General features: G+C 43.6%; 1 protein-coding gene across 1 annotated transcript; it reads left to right on the top strand.

Moving 5' to 3' along the window:
• LOC136766967 (uncharacterized) lies at positions 1 to 20,415 on the top strand. The gene is made up of 7 exons (XM_066720944.1): positions 1 to 156; positions 485 to 806; positions 13,877 to 14,010; positions 14,948 to 15,018; positions 16,908 to 17,027; positions 17,581 to 17,756; positions 20,124 to 20,415. The coding sequence occupies exons 1-7, from the start codon at positions 84 to 86 to the stop codon at positions 20,398 to 20,400; spliced, it is 1,173 nt and encodes a 390-aa protein (XP_066577041.1). The 5' UTR covers positions 1 to 83; the 3' UTR covers positions 20,401 to 20,415.
• Positions 20,416 to 23,434: the final 3,019 nt, after the last annotated feature.

Below are 23,434 nucleotides of genomic sequence, written 5' to 3'. Positions count from 1 at the left end.
TGCATGGGCAGCACATGCTTCAGTGCTCTGGGAGTGTTTATAGCCCTGTGAGTTTAACACTTCATGACTGAGAGCTGCCCTTCATGGCAACACAATCCACAACAACAATGACTTTCATCACCATCTTCATCTGGGCTCTCGCCATCTATGTACAAGGTAAGATGTATGTATGTATGTGTGTATGTATTTGTTAATGATTATCTTTATATGTAACAAATGTATTTTTATTAATATAATGCGATCAAGCTGACAATATTTAAAAATCACATTTAGTTTAATTGGCAACTCTCTCACGTTATTAGTATGGTAGGGACATCAAATGAATTAGAAGATATTCCAATTTGTATTTCTGATTATATTACTTGGAATACATATAGTTAGAATACATTTAGCATAAAGTGTAAAGTGTAAAGCAATTATCTAATTCACTCTCTCACTTTGTACATATATATATGTAAAATGTTATGTTGTCAATTTGTTTCAGAGTCCTCTGGACAGATTGTGATGACTCAGACTCCTACAGTGCTGTCTGTCAGCCCAGGAGAGAAAGTCACTATCAGCTGTAAAGCCAGCAGCTCCATTACGGGTAGCAGCACTGGCAATAAGTACCTAGCCTGGTACCAGCAGAAGCCTGGAGACCCTCCTAAACTCCTGATCTATCTTGCCACTACCCGTCAGTCTGGGATCCCAGAGCGATTCAGTGGCAGTGGATCTGGGCTGTACTACAGTCTGACCATCACTGGAGTCCAAGCTGAAGATGCCGGAGATTACTACTGTCAACAGCACTATACCACTCCTCTCACACAGTGATACACGCCTGTATAAAAACCTCCCTCAGCTCTAGAGGAACTGCTCTGACTCATAAAGAGGAACAAAAGGGAGCTGAGAACAGCTGCAGTGCTAGAGCAGCTGGACTCTTAGAGCTGAGATTGTTTCAAATTCTGAAGTCAAATTCACTTATACTACTTAAACTGGAGCTTCTAGAGATTCGCTTCATATTTTAAATGCCACAATACAGTCATTGTGACTACTAGGTTTTAAAGGCAGAATTACAATGGAAGGTAAATTATCTACTACAACTCAAAAGATAAAAACTGGTGGATGAAATCAAACATTGTTACATTTGAAACACCATATTAATAGGTATGGAATAGAAAATTACAATTAATTCATGTTACGATATGAATTTAGACAAATGGGAACACTTTACAATAGGTCTCCCTAATTAGTGTTTTAACATAGTAGGCACTCAGTAACTACATGTTAATTACTCATAAGAACAGTGTAATTATGCATTTTGTAACATATACTTAATGTGTTAAAACTATGCCTTGCAGGGGCATAGTTTTCATTTCAGAACTTGGGAGGACAACATCAATATTTACGGGGGCACTCTTAGTATTGGGGGGGAGTGTCTCGCTTGCCTATGGAGCCGGGGCATTATGGGGGCATTTAAGGTTCTCTAAACATTCCCCACCTAAACCTACACCTATGATGCCTAGTATAGCTCCAAAGGTATCCTTACAAATGCGTATTTACATATACTGTTAATCATTTTACATATTAGGTACATTGTAACGGTGTGCTCTGGGGTGCCAGGTAGGTGTAGACAATCCTATCAATAAAAATGTTGAATGTTGACCAATAACCTGTCTACTTGAATGTAAATTATACCATTACTAGGACTCCTCCGAAACAAGTTTGCAAATCACCCATATTGAGCAATATTATAAATGCAACTAATCCCTATTTGCCACTCATTTAAAGCAGCAATAGGCACACTAATTGTAAATTCTATTGCAGTCAGCAATACAGCAATGCATTCAAACAGTAATAGATAGCAATAGTTCTTTAGTGTATCAATTCAGCAAAAATAAAACAGCATAGGAAGAGAACCACATAACATGCAGACAACACAGTACATTCCCTCGTATCTGTCTATAGTTTATGACATTACAGTTTCCTTCTTTTATCTATTGCCAAACCAGCAGATTCATACCTATAAATAACTCAGGTGGGGGCTAATATTCAGTGCGAGCTAAACCACCAAATAGCACTCATGTATGGTTTCATATTAGTACTTACTGTAAGCATAATAGGAACATGGTAATGAAACAAACAGAAAAGGCATACAAACACCCATTGGATTGTACACAATTGGACATGGCAAGAACAGGACACAAATAGCATGTTATAATCCGTGGCTGTATCATGCATAGATAACGTCACTGATAAAGTCAGGCAACAGCCACAAAATAAATTTCTGAAAGTTCAAACCAGATTGCCGTCTTCATCCCATAAGTCCCAGACTGTGTAGGGCTCTCCATCCTTTGTAGAGTGGGTATACAGTTTAAACAAATGTCGGTATACAAACATACAAACAAAGAGGTGGATGTTTCAAAGTCCCGATTCTCTGCTGTATTGTTTCTGTTCCAAAACAGTTCAAAAGGTCAACCAAAAACAGTCAAACTTATGTGTGAGTGTGGGTGAGAGAGATGTGTGTGATTGAGTGAGTGTGTGGGTGTGTGTGAGAAAGATAGTGTATTGAATGAGTGTGTGTGCCCTGTGGCCTACATTCCAGGAGTCTCTTCAGCTACTGATGCCTTTAAGCACAACTAACTTTTCAAAAACTGTGGCATTTAGATGTCGTTGATGGAGCCGGTTGATCAGTCCAACAAAGGAAAATAAATGCTCTACTGGAGCTGAGGATGGGATGATTGTGTTAAACCACACAAGAAGGTGCTTGATTAGGGGATACTGCTCCAAAGATGCCAAGTCACTCCTTTGATCCTCAAAGTAGTGCAAAGACTCCAGCTCTGCTTTGCTCTGAGTTGGCTTCTGGAAAACATCCCCATCTGAAAACTTAACATAGGCTGAAAGTAGCAAGTGAACATGAACTGTGATGACTGCTACTGGGGTCAAATTGTTAGCTTGTATTGTGTCTGTAGAGTGGTCTCACATTTGTATCAATATATGCCAAAACAAAGAAGATAAAACCAAACCATATGCAACACCACCATGGTGGTAACTCAAAAACAGAAATAAAGGCTCTCCCACCAGCTAATTCAAAAGAGATTCCACCCTCCCTCCATGCTTACCTCACTTATAGTACCCCATTGGTACACAGTGACTGTTTAAAGGGCCAAAGCATTGAATACACCGATGCATGATGCTTCACTAACTGTGTGCATTACAGACCATCACAACATGTTAACAGATGCATAATTACACTGCTCTTATGAGACCTAGGGAGACCTATTGTAAAGTATGACCATATAACTTAAGTAACAATCCATGCAGATGAAAAACTTCCTATGCATTTACTAAACATGTCTTTCACATGCAGCACATATATCTGAAATTGTATTATTGCAAATTCCCCCCAACTGCTATTTTCTGCAGTACATTCCTTCGAAGACATTACAGACCCTTGATATGAATTATAAAGCAAAGTCGTTGTTTTTTTTTTTTTTTACAAATAAAAGCATCTATCCAAAACGGCAGCTTTTGCAGTTCTAAATGTAGTATGTTAAAATGCAGATTTAAGAATCAGTAACTTGCAGTTATCATTCAAGTCAAGAATAACACCCAGAGGGACTATGAGTAATTAAGCTTCCCCATAGAATTTGTGAAATATTTTTATATCAAAGCTGCTGAAAGGTATCTGTGCACTTTCACTCAGGCAGACCCTCTGTCACATACCACGGGACAGGGGAACCCAGTTGCGGTGTGAGGTAGAGGTGGTCAGTCAGGTGTGGCTCAGATACCGGCAGGAGGGCAAACAAAGGCAAGATGAAGTCACAGTCATTGGTTGGGCGATCAGGCAAACAAAGAATCGCAGGAGGTAAAAGCTGTTACTAGACACAGTGCAACTGCTCAGAAATGTCATAAACACCGACGAAACTTCACAGAGAGTGTGTCAGTCAGGGTGTTACGTGCGTGTGCTGTGTCTGTTCTCCTCCTATCCCTATTGTACGCAGGTGCCCCGCTGTGATTGGCTCTCGACCCCGTCACTCAACTCCGCTGGTCCGTGCTGTTCCTGTCCAATCAGATGTCTCCAACTACTGCTTAAATACCCCGTCATTGCTCCATTACGGGAGACTACCGATTGCAACGCCTTTTCGTGTTGCTACCCTGCCTGTTTGTGTAAAATGCCTTTGTGATTGATTGTTTTTCCTTGTGTAAATATCCACTGTTTCTTCTGTTTTGTTTCCGTTTACATTGTATTGTGTATTGTGCTCTGTTCAGGGGAGAGGGTAGATAGGCGAGACACCCATGGGTTCACACGCTTACACGTAGGGATGTATGTTGTCTAGCACATGAGGTATTAGGTAGGTGCGGTGATCACCCCTCTGTACTAGTTAGGTTTAGATAGTTTAGTTAGTGTAGCTAGTTAGGGTCGTCCTACAAATACAAGTCAGGTAGTGGTTTACTCTTTTAGACTAGCTTAGATAGGTTTTGTTTTGTTTCAGTGTGAGCCGACACCGCCCAGCGTGTTTTCCTCTGTATATTTGTTCATTATTTGTATCATTATCATCACGTGTTTTTGTATACTGTACATACTTGTACATACTCCCCTCCCCATTGTAAATAAAACCTTCTTATATATATCTTATTGATATTGTGTTGGTTTTTGCACTCCCTTCACTCTCCCACTACTGCATTTGTGTGTTTCATGTTACGTTCCTCTTATCCCCTTACATCAGCCACTTGGGGTCGTAACAGAGGGGTTTATATGTGGAGCAGAGGGAAGCAGAAAACCAAGTTGGGAGGTGCAGAGCGAATGGGAGCAGAGGGTGATTGAGCAAGTGAACAAGATGTTCAGGAATATTGATTGAATGATTGCATGTGGGGAGCTGGGAGAGGTGGCTGGTATGGATGAGGCAATAGCGACCTCTGGTGGGAAAGTGGGGAAGTGCTTTTAGATAGGGATTGTGACACCCTCCCTCTGCCTGCTTTAACCACTTCAGCTCACAATTTTAAAATGTCATCTTGCACAATGAAAATGATGCATATCCCTTGTCCAGAGTGAAATACCTTGTATTAATATACTACTAACCTATTCAGAGAAGAAATGCACAGGTATGATTTGTTACAAGTATTTTTTGGGTTAATTGAACAAGTGAAGTAATGAATTTTCCATGAATAAGGAAACAAAGATCTATGGGCAATCAAATGAAACATGTTTCCAATGCTTATATTTTCCATTAATAAATTCCATTATTATTTATTCATACACATGGTTGCAAATGGATTGACATTTTGGAGGACACAGTAACTGCAACACTGGTGACTCACACACTCGCACAGTGCTGAAACACTGACCCCACATCTAGACAACAGCTCCCATCAGCCAGTCCTTTTACTTTCCCTGTGTCAATGCCTTTAATTTTCCAAGCAGCCACCATGAGAACTTCTACTGGAGCAGCTCAGTGCTGACCTCAGCTCCTCTGTCCACAGAGCCCTGTCTGCACTGACTGACCCTGAGCCTGATGCTGCACTGTGTGATGTGACTGCTGGCATCTGAGGTGATTGACATCAGCCCAGAGGTTAAAGACCAATGATTAGCAACTAATTAACTAATATATGGATGTTTCATATGATGGATCTTATCAGACCCTGCTCTTCTGGGTATTGAGGGTGAACTATGGCACAATTGCTATTTGGGACTGAATCCCCTCCTGTATCATTTGCCTGTAGAGAAGAAGGAAATAGGAGTACATTAAAAGCTCATATTACTGTTCATTGTTGTCTGTGTTGGCTTACCTTCCAGCTTTGATGTGGCGGAGACCTTCTGGGCGGAGTGGTCAGTAGTCTGGATCTGAAGCTGCACCTGTAGAAAGAGAGACACACTGAACCAGGCTGTGGAACAGGGAGGTGGACTGGTGAACATGATTGGGTGAATGAGAGTGTGAGTTGCCGGCCACTTATCTAGGTAGCCCCTGAGACTGTGCTGTTTTATCTCTCTCTCCCTTCTCTGAGACGTGTGGCAGGAGGCGCTGCCTGTGAGGTCCAGAGGAGACTCAACTAGCAGCACAGAGGACCACTGCCCAGAGGGACCTGCTTGTCACCTGAGCTGCAGACAGTGCTTCTGAAGGGATTTCGCGAGGAACAACAGTGACTGATAGACCGGGACTTTCTCTTTTGTTTCACACTGTGATTGCTGCTATTTTTCATGGTTTTAGATTAGGTTCTGTTGTATTGGTGTTTTTTAAGTTCAAGGTTAGGTTAGCTATCTTTTATTACAGGCAATTTTAGCAGTGAGTGTTTTAGTTTAGCCATTGTAATTGTAATAATGCAATGTCTATGTCATGTGAGTGCAGATTTCATGCCTTGCACTGCAGTTTACCTGGTGCCCAAATGTAAGGGAACAAGAAGGAAACAATAAATACTTTCTGTTACTTACCTGAGTCTGCTGTGGGTGTCCTGGGGTCCAAGTCAAGCCTGCATGGGGAGGATGGTTGTGAGGTCCCCTGCCTCATTAAGTTCATGGGTGGCGTACTCGCTTTTATTAGGAGGAAGTGTTGCATACCACCCATGACATGATCACATTTCATAGCCATAGGTGAGCTCTGGTAGAATGCTTTGATCAAATGTTCCCTTCAGGCAAGTGGGTAGATTTCCTTTCAACAGTATGCGGTTTCTTCCAAATGCACTCCATTTCACACCATTTCTTCCATAATATTCCTGTCTGTGCTGATTTGTTGTCCAACTTTTGACTTCTTCGAGTATCCATTGATCAATTTTCAATTTCAATTTTCTTAGATTTAACAATGTGACTGAAGACAAACATTTTTTAGGCATTGTTTTACTTCACCCATCTCTTCATGAAAAGTGTGAGCAGGTCTGTTTGTGGTGTGAATAGGGTCAACAATGTCTCTGTCCTTTTGTAGTGTGGATGGTCTCAGAATTGTAGCAACATGGTCTAACACTGAGTCTGTGAAGACTGGAACAGCTCTTCTGTTGTTCTTCTACTATGTCCTTTTTGTTTCTCAAAACGAGTTTTCTAAGACATTTGAAATATAAATGTATTATTAACAGAATTTGGTATACTGTTATTGTGTACTTTTTCACAATATGCAGCACTGTGTGACTGACTGGTGTAAGAGGATTACATTCATGACTGAACTGCAGCACTCTTACAGAGACTCCTGTTATCTTATTATTCAACAAAACAATTAATGCCCAGCTCTGTTTAGTCATATTGTTAGAAAGCATACTTTATGTTGATAAATATATTTTGAAACCTTGTCATTGAAGGTACCCATTGCCCTCAGCACCTGCAGTAGGTCTCAGCTGCAGCAGTGCAGTCTCTGTGCAGTTCAGCTGAGGGAGGTTTTTGTACGGCTGTGTAGCACAGTGTTAACATAGGACCACTGTGGGAACTCTGACAGTAGTAATCTCCTGCATCTTCAGGCTGGACTCCACTGATGGTCAGAGTGAAGTCAGTCTCAGATCCACTGCCACTGAATCGCTCTGGGATCCCAGACTGACGGGTAGTGGCAAAATAGATCAGGAGTTTAGGACCTTCTCCAGGTTTCTGTTGGTACCAGGCTAGGTAGTGCTTGCCATTGTAAGTGTACACTGCACTGCTGGTTTTACAGTTCACAGTGACTGTCTCTCATTGTTGAACAGATTTCACTTGTGGAGACTGAGTCACAGTAACCTGTCCTCTGGTTTCTAAACTTAATTAATCAAATGTGAGGTTAGTAAAAGTTTGTAAATATACACATTACATGCGTATCTTGTTATAACTCTTTTTGGTTTAATCAGACTTTTTAACATGAAATACATACATAAACTCACAGGGCTATAAACACTCCCAATGCAAAGTGGCTCTTCTATGCAAAATGGCTTCCTCTGTATAATAATTTCTTGTAGCCAAGCTACAAGCTTGATGATGTGTCTTCTAACAGAGGAAGATGAGCAGTTTAGGATGAAGTTTCCAAAACACCAGGACTACACAAATAGCTTTATTAAGTCATTGGTTTTATATGTTACCTAAGGACTTATTCATGTTTGTTTTTGTTTTGATGAGCCTTTGATGAAGTTTTATTAATTTAATTGACTCCATCATTATCAGACCCACTGCATGAATGTCATCCCTATCTCACATTGTGTGATTTTCCCTTCTGATAATTGAATAATCATCTTCACCTATCTCCTGTCTCCCTGCTCATCAACCCCATCTATTTATACTCTGTCTAGCCATTTCTCCCATGCAATGTCTTGTTTTGCCTCCTGTGCAGCAACTCTGAGCATTTTTCTCTTGAATAGTCTTTTAAGTACCTGACCTCAGCTATTCCCTTTTTGTGACAACTGCCTTTTGGATTTACCTTCTGTTTCTTTTACGTCTAGTCTATCGACCATCTGCCTGTTCTCTGACGATTCCTGGTTTTCCCCTCTCAACCTTGTTTGCCTGATCCTGATCCTGATCCTGATCCTGATCCCTTTCCCTCTACCTGCTAAGGGTCCGACACTCAGTCAGTCAGTCAGTCAGTCTCAGCATGACAGACCCGACAATCAGTCTGTTTTCAGGCATAGTATAGGAACCTGACTGGAGTCCAGAATGCTCTTTTCAGTGTAACTGAAGAGTTCTCACTGGCACTGAAGGCAACACTGCTGCCCCAGTAGTGTGTTTGGGATTGAAAAGGTCACAATTGCAAGAGCAATAGAAAAACCATGCTGAAAGGATAGGGTAAACACTGAACATTGTCTTCCATTATATGCACAACAAAACATATAAACATAAACAAAAAAGTCCACTAGAGTGCTCCAATAGTCTTTGATATACAGAATAAAAAATGTTTTACTTTAAATTAAACAAGTTGCTCTGTATATCCTATTTATAACATAGAAATGTTTTTGGTACACAAAACACAAACCACGAACCACAAACCCAACATGGGGTTTGTCAGACCATTTCAACAGAAATATTTATCCAATATCCAAGGGACTCTGTATAACCTAGTATTACAATAACAAATAGAACAAATTATGTTACCAGGATATATAGGGTGAACATCCTCTGGGATTTTCCATATGCCCAGAAATAAAATGGGTTGGGGGATGTTACTCTAGTGCCCTCTAGGGTCAACACAGACAATTATGTCCTTGGTAGAAAGACAGCCTTTTCAAACAGTTAAACCACACCAAACTGTGCTGGCCTGGCAACAAATTATCTCTGGTTTGATGGAAATGTGTATTTGGGGTCACTTGCAATAAGTGGTTACTTTCAATTGTAAAGGGATATTCCACACAAAATGCATGTCAGCTTTATCTCCCCCCTATCATGACAGTGGTTAATTCCTCAAACAGCTTTTAGCTACATGCTTTGGTTACAAGCACTCAAATGTAATTCCATCCACAGCAGAATGAATGAACAATTGAAAAGATATTTGGCAGCTGTGGTAGGCAGTTATAAAGTGGCACATATCTGTCTACTCATGTGAAAGTAAGAATATTGTGATTACAAACTACTGTTGCCTAATACTTGTTAGAAATCCAATGTCCTTGTCATTGACAAATCCATACAATATAATGACAGAAGACCACAGCAATTTTACTTGTTCATCAAGCTTGTCTAGAAAGGAATGCATATCATCTCCAAATTTTCCTCTTCTTCCTCGATACAACCTGATCAGTTGTGCACAATGTTTCTCCAAGGAAACATGGAAAGTGCACATCAGGTCAACAGTTGTGATTCTGTAGAACTCTGCACAGATCTGTTGGTAACAAATAAGCTCAGTTTGTTTCATTAGGTACATTAGAGTTTCCCAGTCTATTCATTGCAGACATCCAGGATGTGATTGTTTTCCCATTGTATCCCCAAACTAACACACCTGATTAAATGATCCAACAAAGGTTTGTTCATGTATTGAGGAAAGCTGATGTAATATTTCAAGGCTGATATAAATAAAAAAACAGTAATGCAACTACTATACTATACCTGTTCTTCTGTAAACAGTGCAGGCCACCTCTCTCTGACTACAGACACCAGTGGCTCCTCCACAACTATCTCTTTCCTCCTCAAAGCAAATGCGAGGTCCATCTTGGAGTTGATGTATGTCTTGTTTACACTTCTCATCTTCATTTCTTTCACCAATCCACTTTGTTCCACTTCAAGAGTTTCATCACTCTGCCCATTAGGATGATCTGGGAGGAAATTAAATTCTGAAAGCTTTGATTTCTTGACAGTGTGTCTCGATTCCTCTCCCCTATTATACCTCCCTCTTTTAAGATTTGTATTCACCTCCTTGCAGCCGGCAGCACGCAGTTTCTGACAGTAGTTACCAATCCTGAACGTTATGCTAATTTTACACCCATTCCAGCCAGTTCCAGAGCCTGGCCCTCGCAAGCATGGATGCTTCAGAACCAGTGTGGAGGCAACCTCATTAATCTTGTGGGCCACGGGGTAGGCGTTAAATAAAAAAAAACATGAGCAATTCTGTCAAGAATTTCTGATTTAATTTCTCTGGTAACTTCGATTGGAGTTTCCTTCTCATAGATTTGGTTTCCCTTGCATCTCAACTCTACATCATATGAAAAAGTGGGGATTTTGAATGCAGATGGCCACTGCTGAGATATTTCGGACATGATCAAGTGTTGTTGAGTGTTGTTATGTTGATGGTGAAGTTGTCTGCGAGGAACCAGATGATTGAGAGTGTGACACACTGGCACGGTCAAGAGAGGATAATTATATATTGGACTCGTCAATATCTTTCCCATCAGAATCCCAGATCACTTTTAAGGTAGCCTTTTCAGCGGGTAACTCATCAATTGTGCATAAGTTGCAAAAATCAGGGTCCTCGAATTGCAGTTCAAATCCATCTTCAACTTGAAGATGGTCTTGAAGCTTGTTCTTCTGCTCTAGTGAGTCAGAACTCTCAGGGAGTTGGACGCTCCTGATATTACCAGGAGAAATGACCACCCGCAACAACACTGTCTGAGGAAAAAGTAACAGAATGAGAAACAGGAAAAATGTATGTTGGTGTTTAGGACTTGCCCTCACCCCTTGCAAAAACATTTTTTTTGTACATTAATCAGCAAGTTTGTTGGAGCTAATATTTTTCACCTCGGTCTCTTAAGTTTTCATACCTCCCAGTGGAGTAAGAATGTCCTCAAGGTCACCAGCAGCTTTCCTCCCACAGTGTATGCATGCAATGGGTGGAAATCATTTAAAGCCTCACAACTCAGGACCTCAACTTTTCCGTAGTTGCCTTCCACAAGCTTGTAAGGCCTGTAATGTTCCACATACCAAGATGAGAGCTTTCTGGAGACAAATTAAACCCCATTGCTGTTAACAAGAATAGTCAGAATCTTGTAGAACTCTGACAACCCACTGCATTGCCCAGCAGATATGATCATGCCCTCCAGATATCGGATCCCATGAAAATGTACGTGGTTAAAAACACAGTGCTGCACTGTGGATACTTTCTCTCTATTGCAGACTTCAGTGTCGCATCCAAAGAGAAGGTGTTGATGACTAGCTCAATGATATCTTTAAGGTCCATCAATATCTCCCATAAAGGCTCATTTTCTGGCACATAGCTGCCTATCAGGAGAGGGAGAAATCATAACAATGCCCAATTTACATGTCCGTTGCCACCAACCCTTTGAAAAGCTTTATGCAGGAATTTTCTGTGGTCTATTGACTGCATACTTATAAGGAAATGCCCTAATGTGGTTGTTCAGTACATCAAATGAAATTAATCCTTTTGAAATCAAGTCTTTCAGGCACAATTATAATTCTAGATGGATAATTCCTCCAAAAAGGTCATGCAAAATATCAGGAGGAAATCCTGTCACAGGATGGAAGTATGACAGATGCTTACTTAACACACATTACTTTTTAACACCATCCACACTTTGCAACTTGTCATCTGCCTTGTCATTTTCCACCAATATGTTGTGTTGCTGTGCAGTTCTCAATGGGAAATCACTGACCTTAAGGGTCGGAATGTTGTGTCTGCTGCTTAAACAAAATCTGCAGAATTTCTCTACCTGAAAACTTTCTAGAAAGCCTGGATGTCCATGGGCTCCAAGGTTGCCTGCACAGATACAAGACAGTTCCCTTAACATATCTGTCTAAAGACTCAATGAATATCCCTTCCTGTTCTATACTCTATCTTTAATCAGTGGGTCAATTAACTTTTCAAAACCAAACAAATGGACATCAGTCTTGCCAAAGACAGCAAGCTGAATAGATTGTAGACTGGAACGGAACTTTGCTGGCAAATTAAGAATGACCCAGTAAACAGCCGAAATCTTATGTTTTTTCTGGATGGAAGGCAAAACATGGGTCTTGCTGTCCTAAATGTGTGTTATCTTTGAAGTATTGTCCATCTCTAAAAGACTTACAACATCCAGGTAAAGTGGTTACATCAAACACAACGTTGTCTAACACATCCACACGGTTGAGTAAGTGTTCAAGTACTTCAGAGAGTGACACATATACATAAGTATTTATCTGCCTTCTTTCATAAAGATATTCAGTTGGCTCAATCACTGCAAAATGCTCCTTGAAGTACACATTCCTTCTGTGCTCAGTAGATAGACTTCCTTTTTCTGAGGTGGTTACAAGAAGAGGATTTGTTTGAAATATTACATTTGTAATTTCCTCAATAACAGTATCTGCAATATCAATATCGTATTTGGTCAGAATATCTTTGATATTTTGCAGTGTATGAAATCTAGAAAAGAAAAATATATCACTAAATTGCTCTATTATTTTCTGTGTTTCACTGTTGGAAACATGAAAAACTGTTTGCATGCAAAGAAACAATAAAGCAAGTTTATGTTCGAGCACTTCTTCGTCTGCTCTCTCTTCGAAATGTAGAGTATCTGTCACTAATTCTGGACCCGTTTGTGTAGATGGCCCTGCATCATCTTCATGATCAGAATTAAATGGCTGGTCAAGGCCATGTGACAACTCCTCATTGGTGCTTGTTACTGAGGTTCTGAAATCTTTAAGAGAGTGATTTCTGTGTTTCCTATTTTAATGAGCACTAAAAGTTGAAAGCATGTTGCTTTGGCACTCATGATTTTTTAAATGCTGTCCAATATGGCCAAAAAACTCTCTCATTACAAATGTCTTTGATGTTGCATAGACCACAGCGAAATGTAGAATTTTCCTGACTTACTGCCCTGGCATGTGATTATGTAAGGTGTGATTTTAAAGCACCTGACGTCCTGATGGAGAAGACACAATCTAGGTAGAGGCAAGGGTAATCTCTTGTCTGTTGTCTGTGATGTATCCTGTAATGTTTGAAGACCGCCTCTTGATTAGGATTTGAAAAAAATCCATATTTTGCACTGCATTTGTTGAATTGCATTTGGAGGTCCTGCAAAAAAAAAAAAAAGTTACATTTACATTCACTTGTGTCAATTCTTCATAACACCTAACAAACAAAGTAAACAGTTGAGTGAATCACAGTCCATATTTTCACATTCAAAATAATAGACCATTTCTATCACACAGCTATAATATTGTAATGACCCCCAGGGGATGGGGGTGATTACTAAAAATAATAAAAGGGGTTTAACAAACAATTACAAAGGGTTTATTAACAGACCAGGGTGGTACATCCACTTTCCCGCCCCTGAACATCTCAGCAAAAACACTCACTGTTAACCCTAACATACTCCTGCTCAACCACTTATATTCCTCACTCCCACATGACCCCCACCCCCAATCACCGCTACCAGATGGGGGAGCCACAAAACCCCAGAACTCCCATAACACAGAACATACCTCCTCAACACATAATAACCCCACACAATAATGAAACCTCACCCACACACACACACACAAGAGATTCTTGGCCCTCATTGACCCCCCCCCTCCCTTCCTAGTGCTTCATTGACGCCTGCAAAGGCAGCAACAGCAGCTGTCACCCCCACCTCTGGAGGATCTAGCTAGCCTCTTTCCCTGGTGCTCCTGGTGTGGGGAGCTGGACCGCCGCTGGCGATCCTGTCCTGACCAGCCACCGGTGTACTGGTGTGGCCACTGTGAGGTGGACGGCCACAGCTGGGAAGGATGCCCCCACAATCAAGCCAGAAAATAACAACGGCCACCCCAGGCAAAGTGAAAGGGGTTCAGGCTGAAATAAAGAAAATAAACCCTCTTGCCACATATTAACCCTGTGGCTCACACTCTCTGAATCTTGTTGGTGTACAAGCAGCAGAGTCATGTCCTGAGCTGTCCACATTTTTTGGCTGTTTGAACCGCTTATACAATCTCTTTAGTGCAAGTCCAGAATGGTGGGCAATCCTTAAAAGTCAGACTGACTGCTCCCTTCATCGCTTGTCAGAGACCAGGGGGAGTGCACGCATTACTGCAGTTAATCCTGTTGCAAACCACTTACCATCAATCATAGAAGCTCTGGACACCATGCTTGCTAAGTGCAGTTTGACCAATGAAGCCAGGTCAGAGGCCAGTGGTCTAAAACAGTACTTCATGTCCTTCAAAGCCATAGTTCTTCTCACTGCATGGAAGGAAATCCTGCAGTCCATTGAAGACAGAAACCTAATTCTGCAATCAGGGAACATTTCAGTGGAAGTTGAAATAGGCAACATATGGGCACTGAAAGAAGAGATGGAGGTTTTGCGTAACTCATGGGATAATCTTTTTGTAGAAGCCTCCCTAATTGCAGAAGCTATGGATGTGCCCAGGGGGTTTCCAGTCAGCCACAAGAGAAGGAGAAAGCAGTTTGCAGATGAGAGTCAGAGTTCAGAGGATGCCAACCAACAGGAGACAGAAGAAATTTGGTTTCGAAATTTAAAAGACTTAGAAGAAGAAGAAGAAGAAATTTGGTTCTTAAATTTAAAAGACTTAGAAGAAGGTCAGATTCACCCAGATTGCCACTCATTAGTGAGCAAATATACACAGGATTTTACAGCAGAATGAAGTGAGGCATCTTGTCTGTGTATAATGCCACATTTGCAGACTGCCAGTCTCCTCTCGACCTGCTGAATTCAATCTACAGGTGTCAGGGTCTCTCAGGGGAGGCCCGCAGGGTAAGGGAGTTAGGACCCAGGTGCAGTTTATGTAGAGTGGGTAGACAAGACAAAGGGGCTAGGCCGAGGAAACAAGCAATGGTCGTGGGATCGGGCAGACAGACTAGCAAAGGCAAGACGGAATCGAAAACGGAAAAACAGGCAATGATAATACAAGGAGCGCGGAGATGGCTTGGGATCATAGCAAATGCTGACAAGACTTCGCCCCGAGTGAGGGCAGTCAGGGGTTTTAGACAGGGAGCAGGAACTGGGAAGAAAGGTGCCGAGCCAATGGAAACAGAGGAAGAGTGAACAAGTGCACATGGGAGACCGGAATGTTAATAGGCAATTGACAGGTGAGAAAAGAACAATGAGGGGAAAGGAAAGACAGGGAGATAGCGGCCTCTAGTGGAGAGAGAGGGTGTATACTGGGGAGCCGTGACAACAGGATGCAGCTCCAGAGCATTTTTGGAGAAGTGTGTGTTGCAGTGCGCATCTTCTGCACTCTACCTCTGTCTCTGTTTCTGGTGCAGAAAGGGCTTTCAGCAAGTTGAAGCTTGTCAAAAACCTCAGGTCTACTCAAGAAGGGTTTAATAGCCTTGCCCGACTTTCAATTGAAAGCCAGCTAAGCAGACAGCTGCACTTCAAAGACATCATAAGTGACTTTGTCAACAAAAAGGTCTGACAATGGGATTTTGCTTGTGAAGTGAATTTTGAAGTGACGTGAAAGGTCATCAAAGGTTAAAGATCAATCAAACCGATATACATATAATAATTTGTATAATTTTCATAGCCTGACCCAAGGTGTATCGCTAGGGGCCTCGGCAACACAACTCCAGACACTAACCTCAGACCACACCTGAGCCGCCCAGGAGCGAGGACCGTAATCTAGAATCAGCATATACAAGGTGGGGCTACAGAGGTCAACTCTTACGCCCTCTGCTCACAATAGCAAGACCAGCTGCTCTACTAGTGCAGCTAGGAGCGAGGCTACACCAGCTCTACAATGTTGTACAAATGAACAACAATATATATCATGTGGCAGCAGGAACATTCATGCTGCCTGCGCTCAGCACAGGACCATCCAACTCAACTGAATGGAGTGGAAGAGCTCTATTGCGCTTTAGTAGATTATGTACAAATGAACTATATACACCACGGGGCGCAGGAGCCTGCTCATGCGCCACACGTGAGACATCAGAGCGGTGGCCGCTTGCTACACTAGTAGAGCTAGAAGCAAGGCCACACCAGCCTGATTGTGTCGTGACAAATTAACTATATACATCATGAGGCACAGGAGCTGGCTCATGCGCCACACGTGGAAACACAGGAGCAGTTGACACCTGCTGAATAGCGCAGCTAGTGCAGGGCAACTACAGTTCTTACTGTGTGAATAAATTAACTATGTACACAGCAGGGCACTCCGCTGGAGGACAACAGCAGCGGTCCCCTTGCTCCATGGCATACACAGGCAGAATGGCCACAGACCTGCTGACCAAGGAACTATATACACAGTTAGGCAGCGAAACTCGAGCACCATCAGCTGGAAACAGCGAAAGTGAGCTCCATGCTGCACAGGTCAGACGGAGCCACAGTCCTGCTGTTTAACACAATTTATATATATACAGAGCGGGGTACAGGCCAGACGCATACACCACCACAACACAATGTATAATGAACGGACTATATACAGGGCAGCCTCATAAGGCCTTGGTGCAACAGGACTTGCCTTGCAGCTCTTGCAGAAATTGCAATATGACCCCGATGGGGCAATGAATTGGGTCTTGACCACCGTCTTGGCACCAGGTGCTAAACGTAAGCCTGCGGTAGGAATACTGCGACCTCGTTGAGGGAGCTCTCGCCGACTGAATAGTAGCTACTACCGCGTCTAATCAGTCGCTCCCACTCAGGGGCCAGGCCCAGAGCTGGAGGAGGCCCGCATTGGGGTGCCAAAGCGTGCCCTGCACTTGGGACAACAAGTCTGCTCCCACTGGGAGCTACCAAGGCTCTCCGTGGAGGAGGGCGATCAGGTCTGCGAACCAGAATCTGCAAGGCCACCGAGGGGCTATCAGCAGAACTGTTGCTCGTTCTCTCCTGACCTTCTCCAGGACCACCGGGAGAAGGGGGAACGGTGGGAACGCATAAAGCAGACAGCGTGGCCACGTGTGGGATAGCGCATCGATCCCTAGGGTTCCTGAGTGGTCTTGGACGGAGAACCATAGTGGGCAGCGTGTGAACACTGCCGAGGCAAAGAGATCCACATCCGCTCTGCCGAACCGGCTCCACAGTTCCTGTATCACAGACAGGTGGAGGTGCCATTCCAAGACCAGGGGGCCTCCCCGAGACAGAATGTCCGCCACTGTGTTGGCCAAGCCTGGGAGGTGCTGCTCTGATGAAACGGAACCGTGGCTCTGCCCACAGAAGCAGACAGTGCGCTAGACAGTACAGCCTGCGCAACCAGAGACCCCCTTGCCTGTTGATATAGGCAACCACCGCTGTGTTGTCCGTCCGAACCAGCACATGTCTGTCCCACAGGACCGGCAGGAAATGAAACAATCTAAGGAGTACTGCTTGTAACTCCAGGACATTGATATGGAGGGCCCGTGCTGGCTCCGTCCACCTGCCTCGGACTCCACGTCCGTCACAGACTGCTCCCCAACCCTGCTTGGAGGCGTCTGTCGTCATAACTGCTTGGTGATAGACCGAGGGTTAAACTGTGAGGGCTCTGCCACCAACGGAGCACCTTCCAGCACGCCGGAGTAACTGTGACTTGGCATGCTCGATTGCGGCGAGGTTGCATCCTGACTATGAACCCAAGAACACCATCCCCACCGTCAAACATGGAGATGGAAACATTATGCTTTGGGGGTGTTTTTCTGCTAAGGGGACAGGACAACTGCACCGCTTCAAAGGGACGATGGACGGAGCCATGTACCATCAAATCTTAGGTGAGAACCTCCTTCCCTCAGCCAGGGCATTGAAAATGGGTCGTGGATGGGTATTCCAGCATGACAATGACCCAAAACACACAGCCAAGGCAACAAAGGAGTGGCTCAAGAAGAAGCACATTAAGGTCCTGGAGTGCCCTAGCCAGTCTCCAGACCTTAATCTCATAGAAAATCTATGGAGGGAGCTGAAGGTTCGAATTGCCAAACATCAGCCTCGAAACCTTAATGACTTGGAGAGGATCTGCAAAGAGGAGTGGGACAAAATCCCTCCTGAGATGTGTGCAAACCTGGTGGCCAACTACAAGAAACGTCTGACCTCTGTGATTGCCAACAAGGGTTTTGCCACCAAGTACTAAGTGGAAGGGGTCAAATACTTATTTCCCTCATTAACATGCAAATCAATTTATAACTTTTTTGAAATGCGTTTTTCTGGATTTTTTTGTTGTTATTCTGTCTCTCGCTGTTAAAATACACCTACCATTAAAATTATAGACTGATCATTTCTTTGTCAGTGGGCAAACGTACAAAATCAGCAGGGGATCAAATACTTTTTTCCCTCACTGTAACAACCCACCACTGACAGCAAACCAAAACAAAAACAAAAACAATCAAAGCACTGCCCATCAACCGATAATGATAAGAAATAGAAAACCCCAAAGAAACAAAGAAATAACCCGTTTGCAGCCTGAGCCTCTGGCACTTCAGGTGACATGTATATTCATTAAATCAGTGCTAGTGATTTCAGTGTCATCTGTAAACTGAATAATATAATTAAATCTGATAAGACAGAAAGCTTTTTGCTCACAAGTCAGAAGTAAAGTCCTGGGTTGAAAGGCAGAACGAGTCTGAATCACTGCAGGCGGTCTTGTTGAATTCCCATGGTAATGGCAATATCCCATCCCCTCTTTGCAGACGGGGCATTGCAGTAACCTGTCTGGTCCCTGTTTTGCGCCCTTTTGTCAATGGCCTGTGTAAGATATTCTAGGGTACAGCATATTTCTCTGCTATGGAGGATTCTCTCTCCATGGGATACTGTGTCTCCCAATGACCTGCAGTTTAACCATTCACATTCACACATGGTCTGAACTCAGTCAGACCAGGGTCCAGTGCATTCTTGTGTTTACCTCATGACCTCAGGCATGGGCACAGGAGAGGGATCCATAGTCATACATGATTTCATCACATATGTACCTGAACCAAGAAGAAAGAACCAAGAAGAAAGAATAAAAAGGAGAAGAAAGAGAATAAGGACAGCAGGAAGAAGAGTGACGACACACCAGACTGCCTGCTACTGACCAGACTGACCACAGCTGCTCTGTGAGAGGAGGAGAGGAGAATAGGGGAATAATCTATTTTTATTATTTATTAATATTATATCATGTTTTAGAAATACTCAAATGATATTAGTTTAACATTAATTCTGTCACAAATAAATGATTGCACACCTGTGATTGGACTGCGTCTTCCCTCAGAAAATAATATTTTTGAGGTAATGAGTTTGTTAAATTTATACAGATTGACTAGGAATCATATATAGAAAAACAATATCTTACACCTGTATTTGTAAAGCACAGAGCCTCAAAGCTGTGTTTGTTAAATATGTCTATTTTACCACGAGCCTACATTTCTCAGTTAGGAATATCTATACATTTATCAAAAGAAGGCAGTATGACTTACATAAGGAACATCAAGACCAAGACACAAAATAATCCGATTAGATATTAATAATAGACTACTACTAACCTACTGGGTAAATACAGATGAAAACCATAACATTAGCCCAAGCCTATCAAATCCCACCTGTGTTCACAGCTCACAGCTCATCTAACTGTCTGTGACAGGATTTGTATAAAGGAAGCTGCTGTGCATCCCTGTCCTGCCTCACTGCTCTGATCAGCAGCTATAATAACTGCACTGCTCCATTGCTCAGGGTTTTAAAGGTGACAGTTCAGTCCTCTCACACTCACTGAGACACACAGAGAACATGGCTTCACTGGGGCTCCTGCTCTGGACACTGGCTCTGCTTGCTCAGGGTGAGAAACTTGTCATCTTAATCATTAATTGTGAGTCACGCAAACATGACTGTATATGTATTGTTGAATGAATTAATTAGTAATTTGTGTTCATTTTCCTGACCAGAATCATATGGTGATATTGTGATGACTCAGTCCCCTTCAGTGAAATCCGTCAGGGAGACAGTGTCACTATCAGCTGTAAATCCAGTCAGTCTCTATTGAGCTATGGTTATCACCGCCTAGCCTGGTATCAGCAGAAACCTGGAGAAGCTCCTAAACTCCTGATCTATGATGCCACTACCCGTCAGTCTGGGATCCCAGAGCGATTCAGTTGCAGTGGATCTGAGACTGACTTCACTCTGACCATCAGTGGAGTCCAGGCTGAAGATGCAGGAGATTACTACTGTCAGCAGCATGGTTGGACTCCTCTCACACAGTGATGCACGCCTGTACAAAAACCTCCCTCAGCTCTACAGGAATCACAGGCGGCTGCTGTTAAGAACAGCTGCACAGGCACTATAACTGGACTACACAGAGTTGGTCTTGACTTGGATTTGAAAAATCTAATAATCATGAAACATCAATATAATGTGCTTGTAAAATCAGTAGAGCAGACTGCACTAATATAATCCACAGTATTAATTACCCAGTTAATACATCATAATGACATCATCCAAACCCTATAAAATACAGAACTACAGATTCAGCTGTATCTCAACTAACCAGTCAAATTTCTGAGAGGTTTCACTCCAGTCCTGTTAACCTTTGCTTGAAAAAAGCTACAGGAACCTCGTAAATGTGTTTATCAATGACTGTAACACTTTTCCTTCTGAATAAAATAGAAACACATTCAGTCTTGTTTTTATGTATTATTTAATTAATCTGCTAGATTATTTTTTTTTAGGAAAATGCAGATACAAAAAATAAATAACAAATTAATGCCCCCATTGTTGTTGTGATTCTGTTGCCATGAAGGCCAGCTCTCAGTCATGAAGTGTTAAACTCACAGGGCTATAAACACTCCCAGAGCACTGAAGCATGTGCTGCCCATGCAAAGTGACTCTTCGATGCAAATTGGCTTCCCTGGTACAGCAGCAGATTGAAATCAAACAGTGCTGTGAACTCAGGCTTGATGCTGAGTGCTCCGACAGAGTAAGATGATCAGTTTAGGATGAAGTCTCCCAAACAACAGGACTAGACAAATAGCTTTGTAAGTCATAGGTTTTATATGTTACCTGAGAAGGACTAATTAATGTTTGCTTATTTTAATAATCCTTTTGGAGTGAAGTTTTATTAATTTAATTTACTTCAGGAATAGAATAGGCAACTGCCCCACTGGTGTGTTTGGAATTTAAAAGGTCACAATTGCTAGAGGACCATTATGGTAATAGAATATCTGTCTGATAGGGGCTGTCAGTAAATCCAGGAGCAGCTCGCATGGGTGCCCGACTGGAAGGCATAGTCCAGTGGAAGGGAACAACATGGTTCACTAGCTCCCTCAGGATGCTGAGGAAAGGCAGGAGCCAGAGCCCGTAGGCTACTGGGGCTCGACTGCAGCCAACACCGGGTTCCCAATGGAAGGGACTGGTCCCGGCACGTCCAACCTGTAGAACCGGGCAAGTGTAAGTGGCAAGGCCCAAGCTGCAGCCACACAAATGTCTGCCAAGGGGGCACCTTGAAAAAGGGCAGAAGATGTGGCAAAGCCTTGAGTTGAGTGGGCCACCAGGTGTTCAGGCACCGGGGTCCTGGTAGACTCGTAGGCCATGGTAATGGTGTCTACAATCCAATGCAAGAGGCGCTGTTTTGAAAGTGCCTGGCCCTGTGTCCACATTCCATAAGACACAAACAGTTGGTCTGAGCGCCGAATGTCCTAAGTGCATTCCAAATAGCACCTGAGGGCCAGCACAGGGCAGAGCAGGTGAAGCCGACTCTCTTGCTCTGAAGCGAAGGGAGGAGGATGAAAAGCCATCAACTCAATAGGCCTGTTGACATGGAATGGAGACAGCACTTTCGGAAGGAATGCAGGGTTAGGCCCTGGAGCCATCTCCCACAAAGCGGACACACGATGGGTGTACGGACAGGGCGTGTAACTTGCTCACGCATTTTGCAGAGGTGATTGCCAGCAAAAACTCAGTCTTAAGTGACACCAGCTTCAACTCAGCTGAGTTCAGTGGCTCAAATGGGGCTTGGAAAAGTGTGTCCAGCACTACATCAAGATGCCATGCAGGCAGTGAAGGGGTGCAAGGAGGCCGCAGCCGTTGAGCTCCCTTTAAAAATTGCACAGCCAGGAAATGAGACCCAGGGGGCTCGCCATCAATCTGGAACCGATGGGGCAATGAATCGGGTCTTGACCAGGTGCTAAACGTCCACCAGCGGTAGGAATACTGTGACCTCGTTGAGGGAGCTCTCGCTGACTGAATAGTGGCTACTACCGCGTCTGACAGACCCCGGGGGAATGTTCGGGGGAACGATGGGAATGGGTAAAGGAGACGTGTGGGATAGCGTGATGATCCCTAGGGTTCCTGGGCGGTCTTGGACGTAAAACCTTAATGGGCAGTGTGTGGACTCTGCCGAGGCAAAGAAATCCAGGTCCGTCCTGCCAAACCGGCTCCACAGCTGCTGTATCACAGACGGGCACCATTTCAAGACCAGGGGGCCTTCCCTGAGAGAGGAGGTCCACCGCTGTGTTGGCCAGGCCTGGGAGGTGAACTGCTCTGATGGAGCGGAACCGTGGCTGCACCCACAGAAGCAGACGGCGTGCCAGACAGTACAGTCTATGCGACTGGAGACCCCCTTGCCTGTTGATATATGCGACCACCGCTGTGTTGTCTGTGTGAATCAGCACATGTCTGTCCCGCAGGACTGGCAGGAAATGAGACAGCTTGTAACTCCAGGATGTTGATAAGGAGGGCCCGTGCTGGCTCCGTCCACCTCCCTCGGACTCCACGTCCATCATAGAGTGCTCCCCAATCCTGCTTGGAGGCATCTGTTGTCATAACTGCTCAGTGGTAGACTGGCCCCAGGGGCACACCGAGGGTTAAATTGTGAGGGCTCGATCACGGCGAGGGTGCATCCTGAGAGACCTGAACCACCACTGCAGCAGCCTCAACTGAAGGAGGGTGAGGGGGAGGGCCTGTTATGCAGCTGCTAGGAGGCCCAGCAGCCTCTGGCAAAGGGATACCCTGACACGAGCTCTCAGTCAGAAGAGGGAGAGACACATGTGTATTGAGGCAACTCTCTCTGGCGCCAGTGTGGCGAGCATGGCAACGAAATCGGAGAGGCGACCTAAAATCAGGTTTGTGTGTTCCTGAACCTGCTCCCTCAAGTGAGAACAAACCAGCCAGTTGTCTACATAATTGAGAATGCGGACCCCCTGACAACGCAAGGGGGCTAACATGATGACGATGCACTTGGAAAAAGTGCGTGAGGCTATCGACATGCCCAATGGGAAAACAGCAAACTAGAAAGCTCAGT

Source organism: Amia ocellicauda, chromosome 13 (assembly GCF_036373705.1).
Source record: "Amia ocellicauda isolate fAmiCal2 chromosome 13, fAmiCal2.hap1, whole genome shotgun sequence".
NCBI classification, from domain to species: domain Eukaryota; kingdom Metazoa; phylum Chordata; class Actinopteri; order Amiiformes; family Amiidae; genus Amia; species Amia ocellicauda.
This window is presented reverse-complemented; position numbering and strand designations above follow the sequence as displayed.

What these genes read in the sequence shown, in the direction of transcription:
- LOC136766967 (XM_066720944.1), top strand. Translation starts at nt 84, where the DNA reads ATGGCAACACAATCCACAACAACAATGACTTTCATCACCATCTTCATC. An exon ending in TCTCAGGGGAGGCCCGCAGG is followed by an intron (nt 15,019 to 16,907) that starts GTAAGGGAGTTA and finishes GCTCCCACTCAG; the next exon opens with GGGCCAGGCCCAGAGCTGGA. An exon ending in GCACCTTCCAGCACGCCGGA is followed by an intron (nt 17,757 to 20,123) that starts GTAACTGTGACT and finishes AGTCCCCTTCAG; the next exon opens with TGAAATCCGTCAGGGAGACA.